At 42.6% G+C, this 17,045-nt stretch overlaps 1 protein-coding gene across 3 annotated transcripts in view; it reads right to left on the bottom strand.

Moving 5' to 3' along the window:
• The window catches only part of BCL7B (BAF chromatin remodeling complex subunit BCL7B), a 33,626-nt gene extending 16,801 nt beyond the window's left edge, over positions 1–16,825 (bottom strand). The window contains exons 1-4 of one of the 3 annotated variants that reach the window (XM_073616581.1): positions 16,553–16,825; positions 7,830–7,914; positions 6,334–6,409; positions 3,519–3,602 (exon numbers count right to left, since the gene is read on the bottom strand). In XM_073616581.1, the coding sequence (XP_073472682.1) occupies positions 3,519–3,602; positions 6,334–6,409; positions 7,830–7,914; positions 16,553–16,821 (514 nt within the window). In that variant the 5' untranslated portion in view covers positions 16,822–16,825. Of the gene's footprint in view, positions 1–3,449; positions 3,603–6,333; positions 6,410–7,829; positions 7,915–16,552 lie in introns of all 3 variants that reach the window. The other 2 variants (XM_073616579.1, XM_073616580.1) reach the window with 2 other exon arrangements.
• Positions 16,826–17,045: the final 220 nt, after the last annotated feature.

Raw genomic sequence — 17,045 nt, 5'->3', positions numbered from 1 at the left:
TGGCAGTCTACGCCTCTTCCCATCTCTCCACGCTGTCTCCTGGGAAACACACAAGTCCCAGGAGATAGCGGGGACCAGTTAAAACACGCAGCGCAACTTGCGCATGCGCAGTAGGGAACCGGGAAGTGAAGCCGCAACGTTTCACCTCCTGATTCCCTCACCTAGGATGGTGGCGGCAGCTGCCGAGAGTCGAGCGAGAGATCGGCGTCGGCTGCCGACATCGCTGGACCCTGGACGCTTGCCGTCACCCTCTCAATCACTCCTGGTGTCCATTACCACATATTGAAAATGCCACATTTGTGGGTGCCAGATCAGGAATAAATGGGAAATCTACCAATAGGGACACTAGTTCTGGTAATACTGGTGACTACCACAGATTTCCCTCACTTTCTGTTGTGGTTATGGGACAGGACGTGAAGAAAATCTCCTGGTACAAAAAAAACAACAGGGGAAAAAAAGAAAAAAGTTTTGCCTTCAGTTATACTTTAAAGTAGAACTAAACCCATTAATTTAATAATTACATTCAGAGCATGACTTGAATGATAACTATTACAGTTACTAGTGTGCTTATTTTGATGTTCAACCCAACTGTCAAGTCATCAAATGACTGATGTCATAGTTGATCACATGTGCAGCACCATGGCAACTACAGATCAAACAGAGGCTAGAATATAAATTAGCTCAGCTTCTGCCCAATTTTTGTTGTTTGTTTTGGATAGACCGGGGGTAGATTAAAGCCTATGTCAGGTTTTTATTGCCACTTGTGTCCCTAATGGCAAAACCTCCCTTCTCATTCTGTCAGAACAAGAAAATAATAGAAAATCTCTCCAACGGGGTAAAGACGCAATGGGGGAGATTTACTAAACCTGGTGCACACAGAATCCGGTGCAGCTGTGCATAGTAACCAATCAGCTTCTAATGTCAGATTGTTCAATTAAGCTTTGACAATAAGCCTCCGTTCACACCAGTGCGACTTGTCATACAACTTGTTAGATCAAATTGCATGTCAACTCACACCCTATTTATGGCTATGGGACTGTTCAAATCAGTGCGACTCCAACTTGCACCGACTTTGAAAAGGTTCCTGCACTATTTTTGGCAATTTCATGTGCGATTTGCATTGACATCTGTGCATGAAGTCGTGGCTTTGAAATTGCGCAGAAGTAGCGCGGTGTAAGTATTTCAGTATGAACTGGGGCTAAAACCTAGAAGTTGATTGGTTACTATCCCCAGCTGCACATGAGTCTGTGTGCACCAGCTTTAGAAAATATCCCCCATTGTTAATAGAGTTAGGAAGATCTTTAAAGAATAAGTTCACTTTTTAGAAAAAATAAATAAATAAAATTTAAAAATGCACATTTTTTTGCAGGTAAAAACTAAAACGGATTATAAACAGATTTGTTCATTGAAACCAGCTTCCTGAACCTTTTTGCATCCAATAGCTGCGAACATAAAATGACAGCCTGCACAGAAAAATTAAATCAGTATGAAAAATATCTAAATTCTGATTAAGATGGAGCAACTTTACAGTATACAGTTGTAAATGTTAACAGGTAACCAAACCCATCGATTTACCGGTTTCCCAAAACAGATATCAGGGTGCTTATGTCATATTGTAACTGAACTGTCAAGCCATCAAATGACTGGTGTCATAACTGATTACGTGTGTAGCACTATGGCAATTACAAATCAAACAGAGGTTAAGATGGCAGCTTCATTTGACTGTAAAGAATAAGAGGGTTTAGTTTTGCTTTAACAGTTTTCATGTGATGTAATGTTGTTTCACTTTTCATTTTGGATGTAACAGTGAAGCAGAACTGATGGCTGGTTTGTGCTGCATACAAGATCACCTCTGTGTTCTAAACAAGTTTACTAATAGATCGCTAAATTGCTATACAAAATTGATCAAAAATGGGTCCATATATAGTATAAAACATGCAAAACATGACATTTGTCTGTGAATAACAAGTAACAGATAATGCAGTTAAAGTAAACCCCTTTTGTGAAGGTAAAGTATTTGAATCAAATTTGCAGCGAAAACACACGTACCATAATGTGCAAGATCATACTTGTGCTATTCTGTTTGCAAACCTTAGGAGTGCCAATAGATTATACACTATATTACCAAAAGTACTGGGACACCTGCCTTTACACACACATGAACTTTAATGGAATACCAGTCTTGTTCGTAGGGTTCAATACTGAGTTGGCCCACCTTTTACAGCTATAACAGCTTCAACTCTTCTGGGAAGGCTGCCCCCAAGATTTAGGAGTGTGGCTATGGGAATGTTTGACCATTCTTCCAGAAGCACATTTGTGAGGTCAGGCACCGATGTTGGACGAGAAGGCCTGGCTAGGAGTCTCCGCTCTGATTCATTCCAAAGGTGTTCTATTGGGTTGAGGTCATGACTTTGTGAAGGTCAGTCAAGTTCCTCCACCCCAAACTCGCTCATCCATCTCTTTATAGACCTTGCTTTGTGCACTGGTCCAAATCATTTGGTGGAGGGGGGATTATGGTGTGGGGTTGTTTTTCAGGGGTTGGGCTTGGCCCCCTACTTCCAGTGAAGGGAACTCTTAAGGCATCAGCATAACAAGACATTTTGGACAATTTCATGCTCCCAACAGTTTGGGGATGACTCCTTCCTGTCCTACATGACCGTGCACAAAGCAAGATCCATAAAAACACGGATGAGCGAGTTTGGGGTGGAGGAACTTGACTGGTGTGCACAGAGCCCTGACGTCAACCCAATAGAACACTTTTGGGATGAATTAGAGCGGAGACTGCAAGCCAGGTCTTCTCGTCCACATCAATGCATGTCCTCACAAATGCGCTCCTGGAAGAATGGTCAAACATTCTCATAGAAACACTCTTAACCTTGTGGACAGCCTTCCCAGAAGACTTGACGCTCAATATTGAACCCTACAGACTAAAACTGGGATGCCATTAAAGTTCATGTGCATGTAAAAGCAGCTGTCACAATACTTTTGACAATATAGTGTATCAGTGAATATGCAAAACTGATATGTACAGAGCTATACCCCCACCAACATAGCTAGGCTTGAGTATTTTCATAGACTAGTCAGGCACAGAGCACTAGACTGTGCAATGCAAGAGGCAGAGTGCTTACTCTCCCCATAACATGAAGTAAGGACTCCTTGAAGGAGCTCCAAAAGCTGATTCTAAGCGGATCAGTATGTTATAGCACCTTATATATGACCAACTTTACAAAGTTCCCATATTTATTACAACTACAGATTCAATTTAATATGTGATTTTGCAGTTATCAAATATACCTATCAGTTTTTCTGTGCTAATATATACAATTGGTTCACTAATGTGTGTTTGACAGCTACCCAACCCTCTGACACAAAGACAGTACAGTAGTGTGATCCAGGTGCCGCCCCTCGTTGCCTCGTCATACAAACGTCTCAGGATCACATATTCTTACCAGCCAAGCTCTCCTGTCCCAGGGTTGGGGGCTGAGAGTCAGATGTGTGCACTGGACTGGGAGACTCACTATGTGGGGGGCTTGGGCTGGAGTTGCTGCTTTCTACCTTTGGCTGGTATACATCAGAAAAGGAACTTTGGTTACTGGTCTCATCTGTAAAAAAAAGAAACACGACACTTCATTAGTAAAAAAGGAAAGCATACAGTATATTCATCACTTTCAGAAGAAAATAAAATCCAAGAGCTGCAGGCTGTTCCTTCTAATTGGAATACAAATACTTTTTTTTCGCTTTTATCCATTAAGACTGCAATAACTTCTGGTTAAGAGGATTGGGGTTGGTTGCACTGGATTGCAAGGGCAAGGGTGTGTGGCAAAACTCCATCTCTGAATCAGAGGCAGCCATTGCGTACCAAGTACTCCAAGTTTAGGGGCTCCTATTGCACTCTACAGCAGAGTTTCTCAACTGAGGTCCCAGAAGTCTGTCCCTGGCTACTCCCACAGAGTCATATCTCATCAACAATGCTTTCAGTGCTCCTCCATTAGCTACCATTTTGGCAGATTCACATGACAGTACTTTAGTTTCAGTGCCGCCTGCTGAAGCAGTAAATAGATTTGTCTGATGATACTTTTAACGTTGTGGTGCTGATGGCACTATGAAGAGACAGCAGTAAGAGGATCAGCTCTAGTCTCAGGAAAGTATGACGAGCTGGGGCATAACAGACTTGCAGCAGTATTACCAATGAACACCAATGCAGGTTTAATCTTGCCACTGAACAGCAGTGCAAGTTTAAAGCGGACCTTCAGTCATTTTTTCATCTTTCCATCTATTAAATCTTCTGCCCTTGTTGTTTTAACTTTGGATAGTAAAACATTTTTTTTCTGCCAGTAAATACCTTATACAACCCACTTCCTGTTTCTTGTCTGGTAAAAAGCCTAGACTTATGACATCATGCACAGCTCTCTCTCTAACTCTGGTGAGAGTTTGCCAGGAAGGGAGGGGGGTGAGTCAGAAGAGGGCCAATGAGAGCTGCTGCAGAGCTGGAGCCTTGACTCTGTGTGTCTGTGTAAATCCAGGCAGTGAACAGGCAGCAGCTTCATATGCCCTCAGTTAAAATGGATGCAGCCAGACTCAGTGGAGGGAGGCACTATTCTTCCCACTCATACCAGTGATAGGGCATTGTTTACTCCCACTGACACTGGGTCATTTTCTACTCTCACAGGATGCAGTCTGGCCCCCCTAAAGCTTGAAGGATAGTAAACTGGCCCTTTGTTTAGAAAGTTTGGAGACCCCCTGCCCTAGTTGAACTCAGGATTGAGTATTTGTTCATCTAAAAACAAAAAAAGTCTAGATTTTCCACAATTTCCAATCTTTTTTAAAAATTATTATTGTACGTATAACTTACTGATCACACTAATGTTCTGTGAGCTGTAGACCAAAAATTATTTTAAGATTTCCTTGAGATCTGAAACTATTTACAAAGTGTTGGGAAAGGCTGCTCTAGGGGACAGATAGAAAAGTAGGCTCCTATGTTTATCCTTTATTAAAGATATGCAAACAAATGCATCTTCCTTGCAAACCCTGGCAACAGCGATCTACTGTATGTACAGAGTTTCCAGTGCATCCAAATAATATGTAATTACATTTTTTTTAGTCTTGACCATAATAAAGACAATATGTACAAAACCACAAGATCTTTTCTCATAAGCAGGCCCACAACCCGCCCCCAACCAGAGGCTCCTGTTCATTCATAAACTGAGCAGAGTAAACACAGTTTACTCTGCTCAGTTGTCGCTCACTGTGTCCTATTCCTGACAGTTGTCCCCCCACAGCTGGCGGAAGAGGAGAGGAGGGGAGCCAGCTGCAGAGGACAAGGGGGGGAGGAGGACAGAAGGGGCGGAGGAGAACGGGGGGGGGCGGGGGAGGAGCACACAGAACAGCTGGGAACGATCGGTGCAGCAGGAGGGACAGCTGTGAACACCAATCTTCCTGTGTAGCTTTTGACAGCCGTGGGAAGGAGAGGAGAAGCGGCCGTCAGCTAAAAATCGATACAAAGGAGAGCGGTGTTCACAGCTGTTCCCCGCTGCACCGATCATTCCCAGGAGTTCGCGAGGCGATTGAGGGTGTGTGGGAGCCGCCGCAAAAATGCGGGAGACTTGAGATGTATGCATAAGGGAAGATGTAGGTGCCGATTGTTTATGGCTCCTTCTAAAATGTTCTGCTGATTTCACTGCAGTCAATGACAAAAGGCATGTATGTCACTTATGACTCCAGTCTATACTAGTTCCACCCCAAAAGCTTAGAATGTATTAAAGTCTTGGGATCTACATAGCAGCCATGTAATTAGCATTAGAGGTCAGGAACAGCAGCCGCTCTCCCCCTATATTTTTCAGTAAAGTTTTGTTTAAAATGAAATGCAACAACCTTGTCAACTTTAACTGACTCTCCACCCATTCAGGATATCCCTTCCCTCTAGAATACTGTTTACACTATATGATCCCTAAAACACTGGACTGAATACAAATTTGTTATAAAATCCTCTTTTAGAGACTGTTATCTGCGCTCAGTACAGGCAATTTACAGGTTCACTTTAATGTAAAACTGAGAAAAATCTGTGCAATTTAAACAGAGCTTTCCATTTGGCCAGTGAGGGTACCCATCACATTAATGAACCAATGAAGAAACTCATGAATCAAGGCCAGGGCTCAGATTAAACTGCCATTGCTTACCATAGCATAAGTTCTTGCCTCCAAGGAAGCTTGCCATCTCATGTTTTGACTACAGTCATACAAACATTATGACTAGTCAGACGTGAAGTAATATATAGTACAATTACTGATGAAAGAATCTTTGTGGCTTTTGAGTGAGAGAGAAAATGAACCTTACCCTGAAATTCCAGCAGGAGAGAGTTGTTGGAGGTGGATGAGCTGCCCCGAGGTGTGCTTCCTTTCACCTTCTCTTTCTGCAAAAGAGGAAGGTTTAAATCGATTTGTGAATAGGAAAAGGCAAACTATATAAGGAGGCGCAGTGAGAACTTTGTAGCACATAGGACATTTGTGTTTATGATTGTATTGTTCAGAATGTGCTGTACAAGTAAGTGTAGCCACACAGATCGTTTTGGATTTCATGTTCTTGAATGGAAACCTGTGTTTGGAAAACATGGAGATGTCCTCTCCTTCTCAATATACCAGTTGTCTGGTTCTCATGCTGAGCTTCTTTCTTTAATGCTTACTGACCCAGAACAATTATGAAAACAAGGACCTCTGACTTTTCCTCAAGGGCTTTCTAAGCTAGCATAGCTGTTCCATGACTCAGGAAATATACTGAATCCAGAGGATCAGCACAACAGCCAGGCAACAAGTATTTTTCAGAAGCAGGTTATAAATGGCAGTCCAATATATTTCTTATTTGCCAGAACCCAATCTCCTTTGCTGCCTGACTGGTTGCAGATTTGCTATGAGACTGTACAATGCAGGACCAGCAGCCATACACTGTACGTGAGGATGCTCAGAGCCCACCTACAACCCAGTAAAATCAGACAGGTGAGACATCTATTGGTCTACAGCCACCCTTATGTAAAGAACACACAGGTATACAAAGTATCATCAAATAGTTCTGAACAGATAGATTATTGTCCCTTTTTTATCTGTGACAGGACAGAAGATAAGAGACACTCCTGTGCATAAGCCACTGCCAAAGTCACTATTTTTATCTCAAGCTAGCTTCCCTTGAAAGAAGAAATTTAAACACAATTTCATATGTTTTTGTTTTAACTAGGTATTAGGGAAGTTATATTCCGTGTGCTGTTTGCCCTACCTTGTAATAATGGGCTGATTTGTTGTGGCTGCAGTTTGCAGTGTCATGACTGATTGATTGTTTTCACTATGTCCATTGTTTGCTACAGCTAACTTGTCCCTAATTGCCAAAGGAACAAGACAACTTCCTGTTCCGGATCACAGTATCCAGGGCATGCATTGTCATCTGCTCTGTGTTACATCACAAATATGGGATGCTAATGTAATACAAAACCATCTTACAATCTGTATAGTAAGCTCTCTGTGCATCTGTGAATGCTCTGCCTGCTTGTGACTGTCAGATCTAATTCACTCTCACCTGCACCAGCATTAGACTTGAGACCCAGGGATTGGGAGACATGTAGTTTCATCACAGGAAGTTTTAGTTTGTAAATAACAGACAGAGATCATGCATTAACCTGTGCAGTACAATGCTGTATGCCTCATGTTTGAACACAGCAAAAAAAAAAAAAATATATATATATAGTTATATAAAACAAAATGACACCATGGAATGATATGTTCAATGCACATCTTATGCAAGTGAAAAACACAAGGTGCAGGTAGGAAGGTTCATAATGCCTTTACCGTACGTACATCTCTTCCATCAATAACAGGAACCCACTTAAAAATCCGCAGGGAGGTGTCCCCAACTGTTACCCATTTCTTCTCCCTGCAGGAAAAGCAAACAGTATACTCATATATACAAAGCTTAAACTATAAGTTTCATTGAACAGTGCTAGTATTCTAAAGGAGGGGAAAATGTGTGTTTCTTGTTCACCTCCTTTAACACATTTGTTATTCAGTTGCAGTGAATTAACGTTCAAGTCTTCAGAATGAAGTCCACTAAAAACATGGGGTCATTTTCACAGGGTCATTTTCACATCTTTTGGAAAGATGATGGAGCACAAAATACCTGTGATACATGTACTGCATTGGGCGATATATAAACTGTTTTTCTTGCTGTACAGCAGTTTTCATGTATACACCCCATTGTACCCAAGCCACACTCCTCCAGAAAGAGAAGGGTAGTAGCAGCAGTGGGACGTAATTTGGGGGGCAACAAGAAATTCCGTGGCTTTACTTCTGTAGGATGCTCAAAGGCACCAGTGAGTGTTTCCTACATACTTGTAGATCAGAAGAGCTTGCCTGTAGGGAAATGCCATCCATAAAACATTTATATTTACAATCAAAATTTTCACATTATTGTCTAGGGAAAACAATCCTCACTTTGCGATGGAAGGAACCTGACCCTCCAACTATCCAAATGTGGCTTAGAAAGGTTGAGGATATCAACAAAATGGAGGACTTGGTGCTAACTGCACGAAACAAACACGAACGTTATAAAAAAACATGGCTCCCCTAGAATATGTTTATAGATTCCAATGAAGGCAGGTCTCTCTTAGATGACCTCCGACAACGGCCTTAAAAATCCCACCCTGGCTAGCGAGTTTCCTCCTTTACTGCACCCCCCTCCCCCCCATCTCTATCTGTATTCTTCCTCCTCACTTTGCTTTCTTCTTCTTTCTACCTGTTATATTAAACAAAAAACCCGGGTACCCAACCTCGTGTTCATTTTAGTAGTCTAATGCCCTGTACACACGACCGGTTTTGCCGTCGGAATAAACTCCGAAGGTTTCCCCGACGGAACTCTGATGGAATTCGCTCAAGCAGTCTTGCCTACACACGGTCAAACCAAAGTCCGACCGTCCAGAACATGGTGATGTACAACATGTACAACGGCACTAGAAAAAGGAAGTTCAATAGCCACTAGCCAATAGCTTCCATCTCGTACTTACTTCAGAGCATGCGTTGTTTTTGGTCCGTCGGAACAGCATACAGACGAGCGGTTTTCTCGTAGGAATTGGTTCCGTCGTAAATATTTAGAACATGTTCCATTTCTAGGTCCGTCAGAATTTTCGAAAAAAAAAAAAAAAAGTCAGATGAAACCTACACACGATCGGTATATACGATGAAAAGCTTCTGTCAGACTTTTTCTGTCGGACATTCCGCTCGTATGTACGCGGCATAAGGCCCCATGTACACTCAGGTGGTAAACGGACATTTAGGAGCAGTTGGGCATTTTTTTTCAGCTGCCCCTGAACTCCCCTCTGTTATCTTATCAGTACATGTACACAGGGTCGCTTATAGTCATTTCTAGGCAGTGGAGTTTAGCAGAATTTTTTGGAAAGCAAAAAAAAAAAAAAAAAAAAAAAAAAAAAAAAAATGCGTTCAGGACGGATGTTCACAGGCATTTGAAATGCCAAACACAGCTTGTAAACGTCTAGCTGCATTTCGTTTACAGGCGTTTTTAATGGAGATACATTTTTGACCATTTGCAAAAATAAATAAATAAAACGCTTCTAAACAAAAACGCGTTGCTATCTGTCAAGTTAAATCGTTCAGGAGAGGTTTTGTAACGTCCCGTGTACATTAAGCCTTACTCTAGCTACAATGGTAGTCCTACTATTACCCGTACATTCTGTATTTTGATATTGTATGCTTGCTGCACTTATTTTACTTGACTAGGTTTTCACTGTTCAGATTTGATACAATATATTGGCTATCATTTGTATCTTAAATAGAGAATTTGGAAAAAAGAAAACAATCCTCCCCTACAAAAACATGTATACATGGAAAGTAAGAAGGCTATTTATTTAACCACTTGAGCTCCAGTAGGTTTTACCCCCTTCACGACCAAGGCATTTTTATTCAGCACATTGCTACTTTAACCGGCAATTGCGCGGTCATGCAATACTGTGCCCAATTTTTTTTCACACAAATAGTACTTTCTTTTGGTAGCACTTGATCACCACTGGGTTTTTATATTTTTTTGCAATATAAATGAAAAAAAGACCGCAAATTTCTGTCATAAATCATATCCAATAAAATCAAAATTTCTTCAGAAATTCAAGCCAAAAGTGTGAATGAATTGGTTTGTGTGAAAGTTATAGCATATTATATAATAATAATGTAATTATTTTCATTTTTTTAACACCTTTTTTCATAATTTTTTTTTTTTTTTTTTTTTACACCCTGTCAGAGTAGTTCAGTGTCACCACAGCAAAGTTTTCAAATGTCAGGAATGAACTAATAATTCATGACAGCTGTTATCACTAGTGATCTGTGATTGGCTACAGCGTGCTAGGATTGGCCTAGGTACCATGTGATAGCTGTGGGCCAATCACAGCACAGGCAACAGCCATTATTAATTAATTAATAACAGTTTTGTTGACATTGTGATCATGTGTTTGCATAGGGATCAAATGATCAATGGGCCCCAAGTACTGGGATCCGCAATCCGCTGTGTCCAGAAGAAACAGTGGTTTCGAGGGGGAGAGGGCACACTCCTAAACCCGATGCAGGCACAACGTACGGGTACACGATTGTGCCTGCACGTGCCGACCTGTGGCAGGTCGGCAAGTGGTTAAAAAGGCACTCCAGCCAGGCTTATTTCTTTTGTTTTTATTTATTTTTATTGAGGGTTGGGGAACTAAAACCTCTGACAATTGTTTTTGAGGTCTGTGTTCTCTCTTCCATGGGGATACAGCCAGGGTGGAGAGGGATTAGAAGCTCTGCCAGGTTTTTATTGCTCTGTGACCCCACTGGGGAAATTTTCCCTGACTTCTGCTCTGGTGGTGCCATCTGGGACATGAGGGAACATGGACACAGACAGCAATAAAAAATTGTACAGTAAAGAAGAATTAAAACCTCTGTCCAGCTTTATTTGCCATCTTTTGGGGTGTCTTGCTTTCACCCTTCTTTCCTGTGGAGCTACAGGCTCCACAGGAATGCCCTGTACACACGGTCGGACATTGATTGGACATTCTGACAACAAAATCCATGGATTTTTTCCGACGGATGTTGGCTCAAACTTGTCTTGCATACACACGGTCACACAAAGTTGTCAGAAAATCCGTTCGTTCTGAACGCGGTGACGTAAAACACGTAAGTCAGGACTATAAACGGGGCAGTAGCCAATAGCTTTCGTCTCTCAATTTATTCTGAGCATGCGTGGCACTTTGTGTGTCGGATTTGTGTACACACGATTGGAATTTAACCGATCGGATTTTGTTGTCGGAAAATTTTATAGCCTGCTCTCAAACTTTGTGTGTCGGAAATTCCTATGGAAAATGTGTGATGGAGTCTACACACGGTCGGAATTTCCGACAACAAGGTCCTATCACACATTTTCCATCGGAAAATCCTATCGTGTGTACAGGGCATTGCAGTGCTTTTTAGCAGTGTGAAGTGGTAAGAACCTGTCAAGTTTTATTTGCAGCTATCCCTTTGGGTTGTGTTTCAACTTCTTGCTCCAATAGGGCTACATATAACCATAGCAGTACTTTTATGCAGCAGAGGAAGGGTTTAAACCTCTGTCAGATTTTATAACTGTTTGTGGTCCTGTGGGAAAAATGTAGTCTCATGCTTTGCAGCTTCTCCTCTACCGTTTGCTTTCAATCTCTAAGGACTACATATCCCATGGTACCTTGCTGCCTGCACACTCCAATTCCTGTATTGACTCTGCCTTCTGACACTCCTCCTCTCAACACCTTTATAGTTCAGAAGGAAGGCTCAGTGTGGAACGTGTGACACAGCACTGCCTACTCGTAGGGCATAGTGAATATGTGTAACAGAATTTAGGGAAGAAAATGTGTAGGGAGCTTCAAGATCGTTCAGATTAAGGAGTAGGTTAGAAATCATTGAAATACAATGTGGAAATGAATATATAATTTTGTATTTTGACCATACAAGTTAAATTACATTTACTAGTCTCTCCCAGTCTTTGGGAAAGGAGCAGATTAACGTGCTCATCTCTCACTCTGCATTCTCTTCCTATCTGCATGTTCCTTGTGCACCGGATTGGCTCCTTGGGCTGCTTCTCTCTCCCAGTCTAAACACTGCTGTACAAGGACTGCACAAGGCTGACACCATCACATTCGAGTAATACTGCTTACATGTCAAAAAAATACATTTAGGATGTATAAATTAATACAAAGCTGAAATAATGTATTTATTTTCAATCTGCCTGGAGTTCAGAATGGGGGGGGCTTGTGTTCCAGGAACATTGGAGATCTGGGCATAATTTTCATATAAAGTATATAAAGATGTTACAAGGAGTGCTGGCCTTTTCTTCTATTTGTTTCCCCAATTAGAGCACAGAGGGGGCTAATCCTTCCCTACTCTACACATAACTAAAAAAAGTGTACTGGGTCTACTAAAGTTATTCATCCAAAAAGCAGAAAAAATGAGTGTGACTGTGGAAGGGACATCTAAACACAACCTGGTCAGGGACTTATCTAGAAAGTCATTTGTAGGATGTCAACAAATATGAATCAAACTTCTGCTCCTGGTGTATTTCTCCTGCTAATTTTTTTGGGTGACAAGCTTTGTGAGTTGCGGTTTTTCTTCGATTTATCGCAAGATAATCCCAGCAAAACCAAATCACATTTTTTAGGTAGAATTGAAAATGAATGGCACCCGAACATGCGTTTTGCAATTGCAGTGTGACTTGAGATCGCGGGCAGAATTGCAGCGATTTTGACCGAGATCCTACAATGCCAAATGTGAATGGAGCCTAAAACTAAACCCATCGATTTAACAGTTACATTCCTGGGATTGCTAACTGTCACATAAGTTGTGCATCCAAACTGTCAAACCATCCAATGGCTGGTGTCATAACTGATCACATGTCCAGCATCATGGCAGTTGAAGATCAAACAGAGGCTAAGATAGCAGCTTCCATGGATGAAAAGGATAGGAGGGTTTAGTTCCACTTTAACCTCTTCACGTTGAGCGCACGCAAATATGGTGCCTCGGTGCCGAATATTTGTGTGCAATAGCGCCAATAGAACTCAGGAGCGCACAGGGCACGCGCTCTCGGCACAGTTACCAACAGCTAATGGAAAGCTCTCAATCGCTGCTTGCTATTGGGAGCTTTCAGATCATGTAACTGCCGTGACAGCCAATCACTGCTGTCACATGACCATAAGCCCCGCCTCCCCTCCCGCCATTCTAAACCTGCTAAAGGGCCATCAGGCACCGGCTATAAGGGGTTAAGGCCTCGTTCACACCATGCTGCAGAGACGTCAGTTTTTCTGGATGCGTTCTGCAAGGGCACAAAAAAAAAAAAAAAAAATTTCTCTGTGCGCTGTTCACACCACAACCCTGGTATCACATGCAGATTTTTTCTGTGTAGGAATCTGTATGAAGTTTTCTGGGATGAAAAAAAACTGATGTGACCAGGCACATAACTGACCTGCATGAAAACTGATGTCAACGTGCATAAAAACTCACTGTGTGAGTTCACAGTGTGAACAAGCCCTAAAGGGGAACTAAACCCTCCTATCCTTTTCAGCCAAGGAAGCTGCCATCTTAGCTTCTGTTTGATGTGCAACTGCCATAGTGCTGCACGTGTGAACAGTTATGACACCAGCCATTTGACAGTTTGTGCCGGGAATGTAGCCGTTTTAAAAAAAAAAATGTTAAAAGTGGAGTTCCACCCACTTTTACAACTCTTTAGCATCCCTCACTAAACTGTGCACTGTACACAAATTGGATATTTTTTTATTTTTTTCTCAGCACCTACTGTATATCTGCTGTATTAATTTCTCACTTCCTCCTCCCTGGCCCATCGCATCATTTCCTGTTTGCAATGCATTCTGGGAAGGGGCGGCAACTTCCTCTGACACTGCCGTTGCTATGGAAACCTGACCTGAAACCTATTACACTGCTTGTGCTGCACTGAGCATGTGCGAGATCTGCAAGGATGAGATCCAGGAAGAAATACAGTCTGGCTTCAGATGCCCACACTTAAGATGGCCATGGCGCCTGCTGTAAGTTTATAAAATAACAAACTACTGCTATAAACTAACAAAACAGACCTTAGTTTACAGACTAACTTTACTAGAATACATTAAGCTTGTGTATTATAGGGGTATTTTTATTCATGTTAAAGAACACCACTTTAAATCAATAGGTTTAGTTCTGCATTAAAGTGGAACTAAACCTATAATTTTAACAGTTTCATAAAACAGTTAGTCTTGGTTCACACTGGGGTGGCTTCAAAGTGGCCTTTAGCGCGGCTTGCAAACGACTTCTTTAACAGTAGTCAATGCAAGCCGCTCCAAAGTAGCTCCCAAGTAGCACAGGAACCTTTTTCTAAGTCAGAGAGACCTGAGTCACTCCGATTAGAAAGGTTCCATTGCACTGAATGGAGCGCAACTTGCCAGGCAGCTAAGTCGCCTGACGGGTTGCCCCAGTGTGAGCCGAGCCTTATGCCGCGTACACACAATTGGAATTTCCGACAACAAAACCGTGGATTTTTTTCCGAAGGTTGTTGGCTCAAACTTGTCTTGCATACACACGGTCACACAAATGTTGTCGGAAATTCTGAACGTGAGAACGCGGTGACGTACAACGTGTACGACGAGCCAAGAAAAAGGAAGTTCAATAGCCAGTGCGGCTCCTTCTGCTTGATTCCGAGACTTGTGTGCACACGATCGGACTTTCCGAAAACAAGTGAAGTTGGTGGATAATTTTAGAACCTGCTCTCAAACATTTGTGGCCGGAAATTCCGACAGCAAATTCCAATGGAGCATACACACATTCGGATTTTCCGACAACAAGCTCACATCCAACATTTCCCGACGGAAAGTCCGACTGTGTATACAGGGCATTACATTCCGACACATGTCGGGAATCTAACTTTCACATTGGTTGTGTCCTCCACCAAACTGTCAAACCATCAAATAGATGGTGTCATAACTGATCACATGTGCAGCACCATGGCAGTTGCAGATCAAACAAAGGCTAAGATGGCAGCTTTCTTGGCTGAAAATGATAGGAGGGTTTAGTTCCACTTTAAAAAAACACACAAAGGTCAATGCTTAGAAAGTTACAGGAGCTACTTTGGTGTCTTTGTTGTGTATAGGTCAGCTCTCTGAAATGAACGGTCTGCTATATCATGAAATGCACACAAAAGCCACACGATTCTGCATGTGTTCATGAAGTGCTCAGGTGTTATTTCCGGCATTGCTTTGTCCTATAGATGCCACAGGAAGTGAGAGGAAATCTCCCCCATAAGAGGGGTCATTCCACTGTCTTGACAGCTCTTCCAAAAACAGGTTCCCCTTTGGATGACCCCTCCACTAATATTCCTGTAACCCTTCCAGGGGCTCATTCACACCATACCCATTGTACAGATCAATACAAGAACACATTGAATAGAAATGATCTTTATGTGCCCTGTTCACAGTAGAACACAGTGTTTATGTGCATTGTAGTCTGGTGCAAATTAAAAAAAAAAAAGGAGCAAATCTATATTTTTACGCGGATTGCGCTGCGGCTCACAGACGTGAAAGTGTAATTTTGTGACACCAATAAAGTTAAAGTAAATAGATAAACATGTGATGCATTGTAACCGGGGCCAGGACTAAGGGTGGGCAGGAGGGGCAGCTGCCCTGGGCGCAGTGGTAAAATGTGAGTTGGGGGGCCCCACATGCTCAAAATTTTCTTTTTGGGGGGGGGGCACCATTTGACATCCTCGCCCCTTGGCACCAGATGACCTTGTCTCAGCACTGATTGGAACAACACATCATACTTGGGGTTTTGATGTGCAAGCTGATGTGGGTGAGCCCTAAGAGTTTAGACTTCTAAACTGGTGACAACACAAAGGAAATTCATCTTATGGGAACACAGCAATAAATAAAAAAAGACTGGATCTAGAGTTACCCTTTAAGAAAGTGGTTATTCTGGTGGTCTCTGCCCTTTAGAATGATAACTGGACTATTGATCTGAGAAATATTTGTACATCTAGTAAATCACAACTTTCTCCCTGGAACATGTTGGCTCCATACAGGCCCCACACACAATCATTATGATGGTGACGTAGCTCACACAAGTCATTACGTCACCAGTAAACATCCCAGCAGAACGAGCCAACTTTCCCTTCCAACTGCATCTCTCGCCCATCCCCATGGCAACCAACACTAGACCCCCTTCCACAGGCTTAACGATCTCTCAAGGCTCTCCTCGTCCAATCACTGAGCCCCTCCTGCCGCTGAGTTCCACCAATCCCATCACTACCCCTAGACACGCCCTTGTCCTATTGAAATGAGACACTGACAGCTCAGCCCTGTAACAGAGGCGCCTGACAGGCTGTTAGCCACGTCACTCAGCAGCTCTGCCAATCAGCACCTCCCTCTTAGTAAGTTATTTGCCGGCTCCTGGAGCCCCAATTTACATGAGCGACTCTTCCCCTCCTGGAGTCTAGTGGAGGGCACTTCCCCTGAGTCCCGAGTAACGCTCACCATCTGCGGACCTTCTCGATGGCCGCCATCACTTTTTTGATGTCATCTTTGGCCCGGCTGCGGGTCTCTGCCCTAACTGAGCGGCCTGACATTTTCTTCTCGGCACCGCTGCTTGACGCCTGGATAGGCGTGGCTTTAGAGCACTCCGCCAGTGACGTCGCGGAACGAGGCGCACGCCTCTGGAGATAGGACTGGGCGGGAAGTCTTACAAAGTTATCTGTTCTTCCTCCTGAGTGCAACTGTGTCCGAGCATGCGCAGCACATGACATTCTAGTCAGCCAAATAGTTGTGAGAAGGCAGGACTGATATTAATTAAAGGAGGTGGGAACTAACGCTACTAAATTCTTATATAAGCTTTTACCATGTTAATGTCATTGTTAATCATTTTACATTTACAGCTTTCTCTAGAAGTGTATGTCACCCTGAATGTTTTCTCTACGTATGTGTGTCATTTATAAATCCGAGTCTGTGTCATTTTCATGGATTTTTCCAT

The sequence above is a fragment of the Aquarana catesbeiana genome, linkage group LG02 (assembly GCF_042186555.1).
Source record: "Aquarana catesbeiana isolate 2022-GZ linkage group LG02, ASM4218655v1, whole genome shotgun sequence".
NCBI classification, from domain to species: Eukaryota; Metazoa; Chordata; class Amphibia; order Anura; family Ranidae; genus Aquarana; species Aquarana catesbeiana.
The sequence above is the reverse complement of the archived record's forward strand: the minus strand, read 5'-3'. Positions and strand labels throughout refer to the sequence as shown.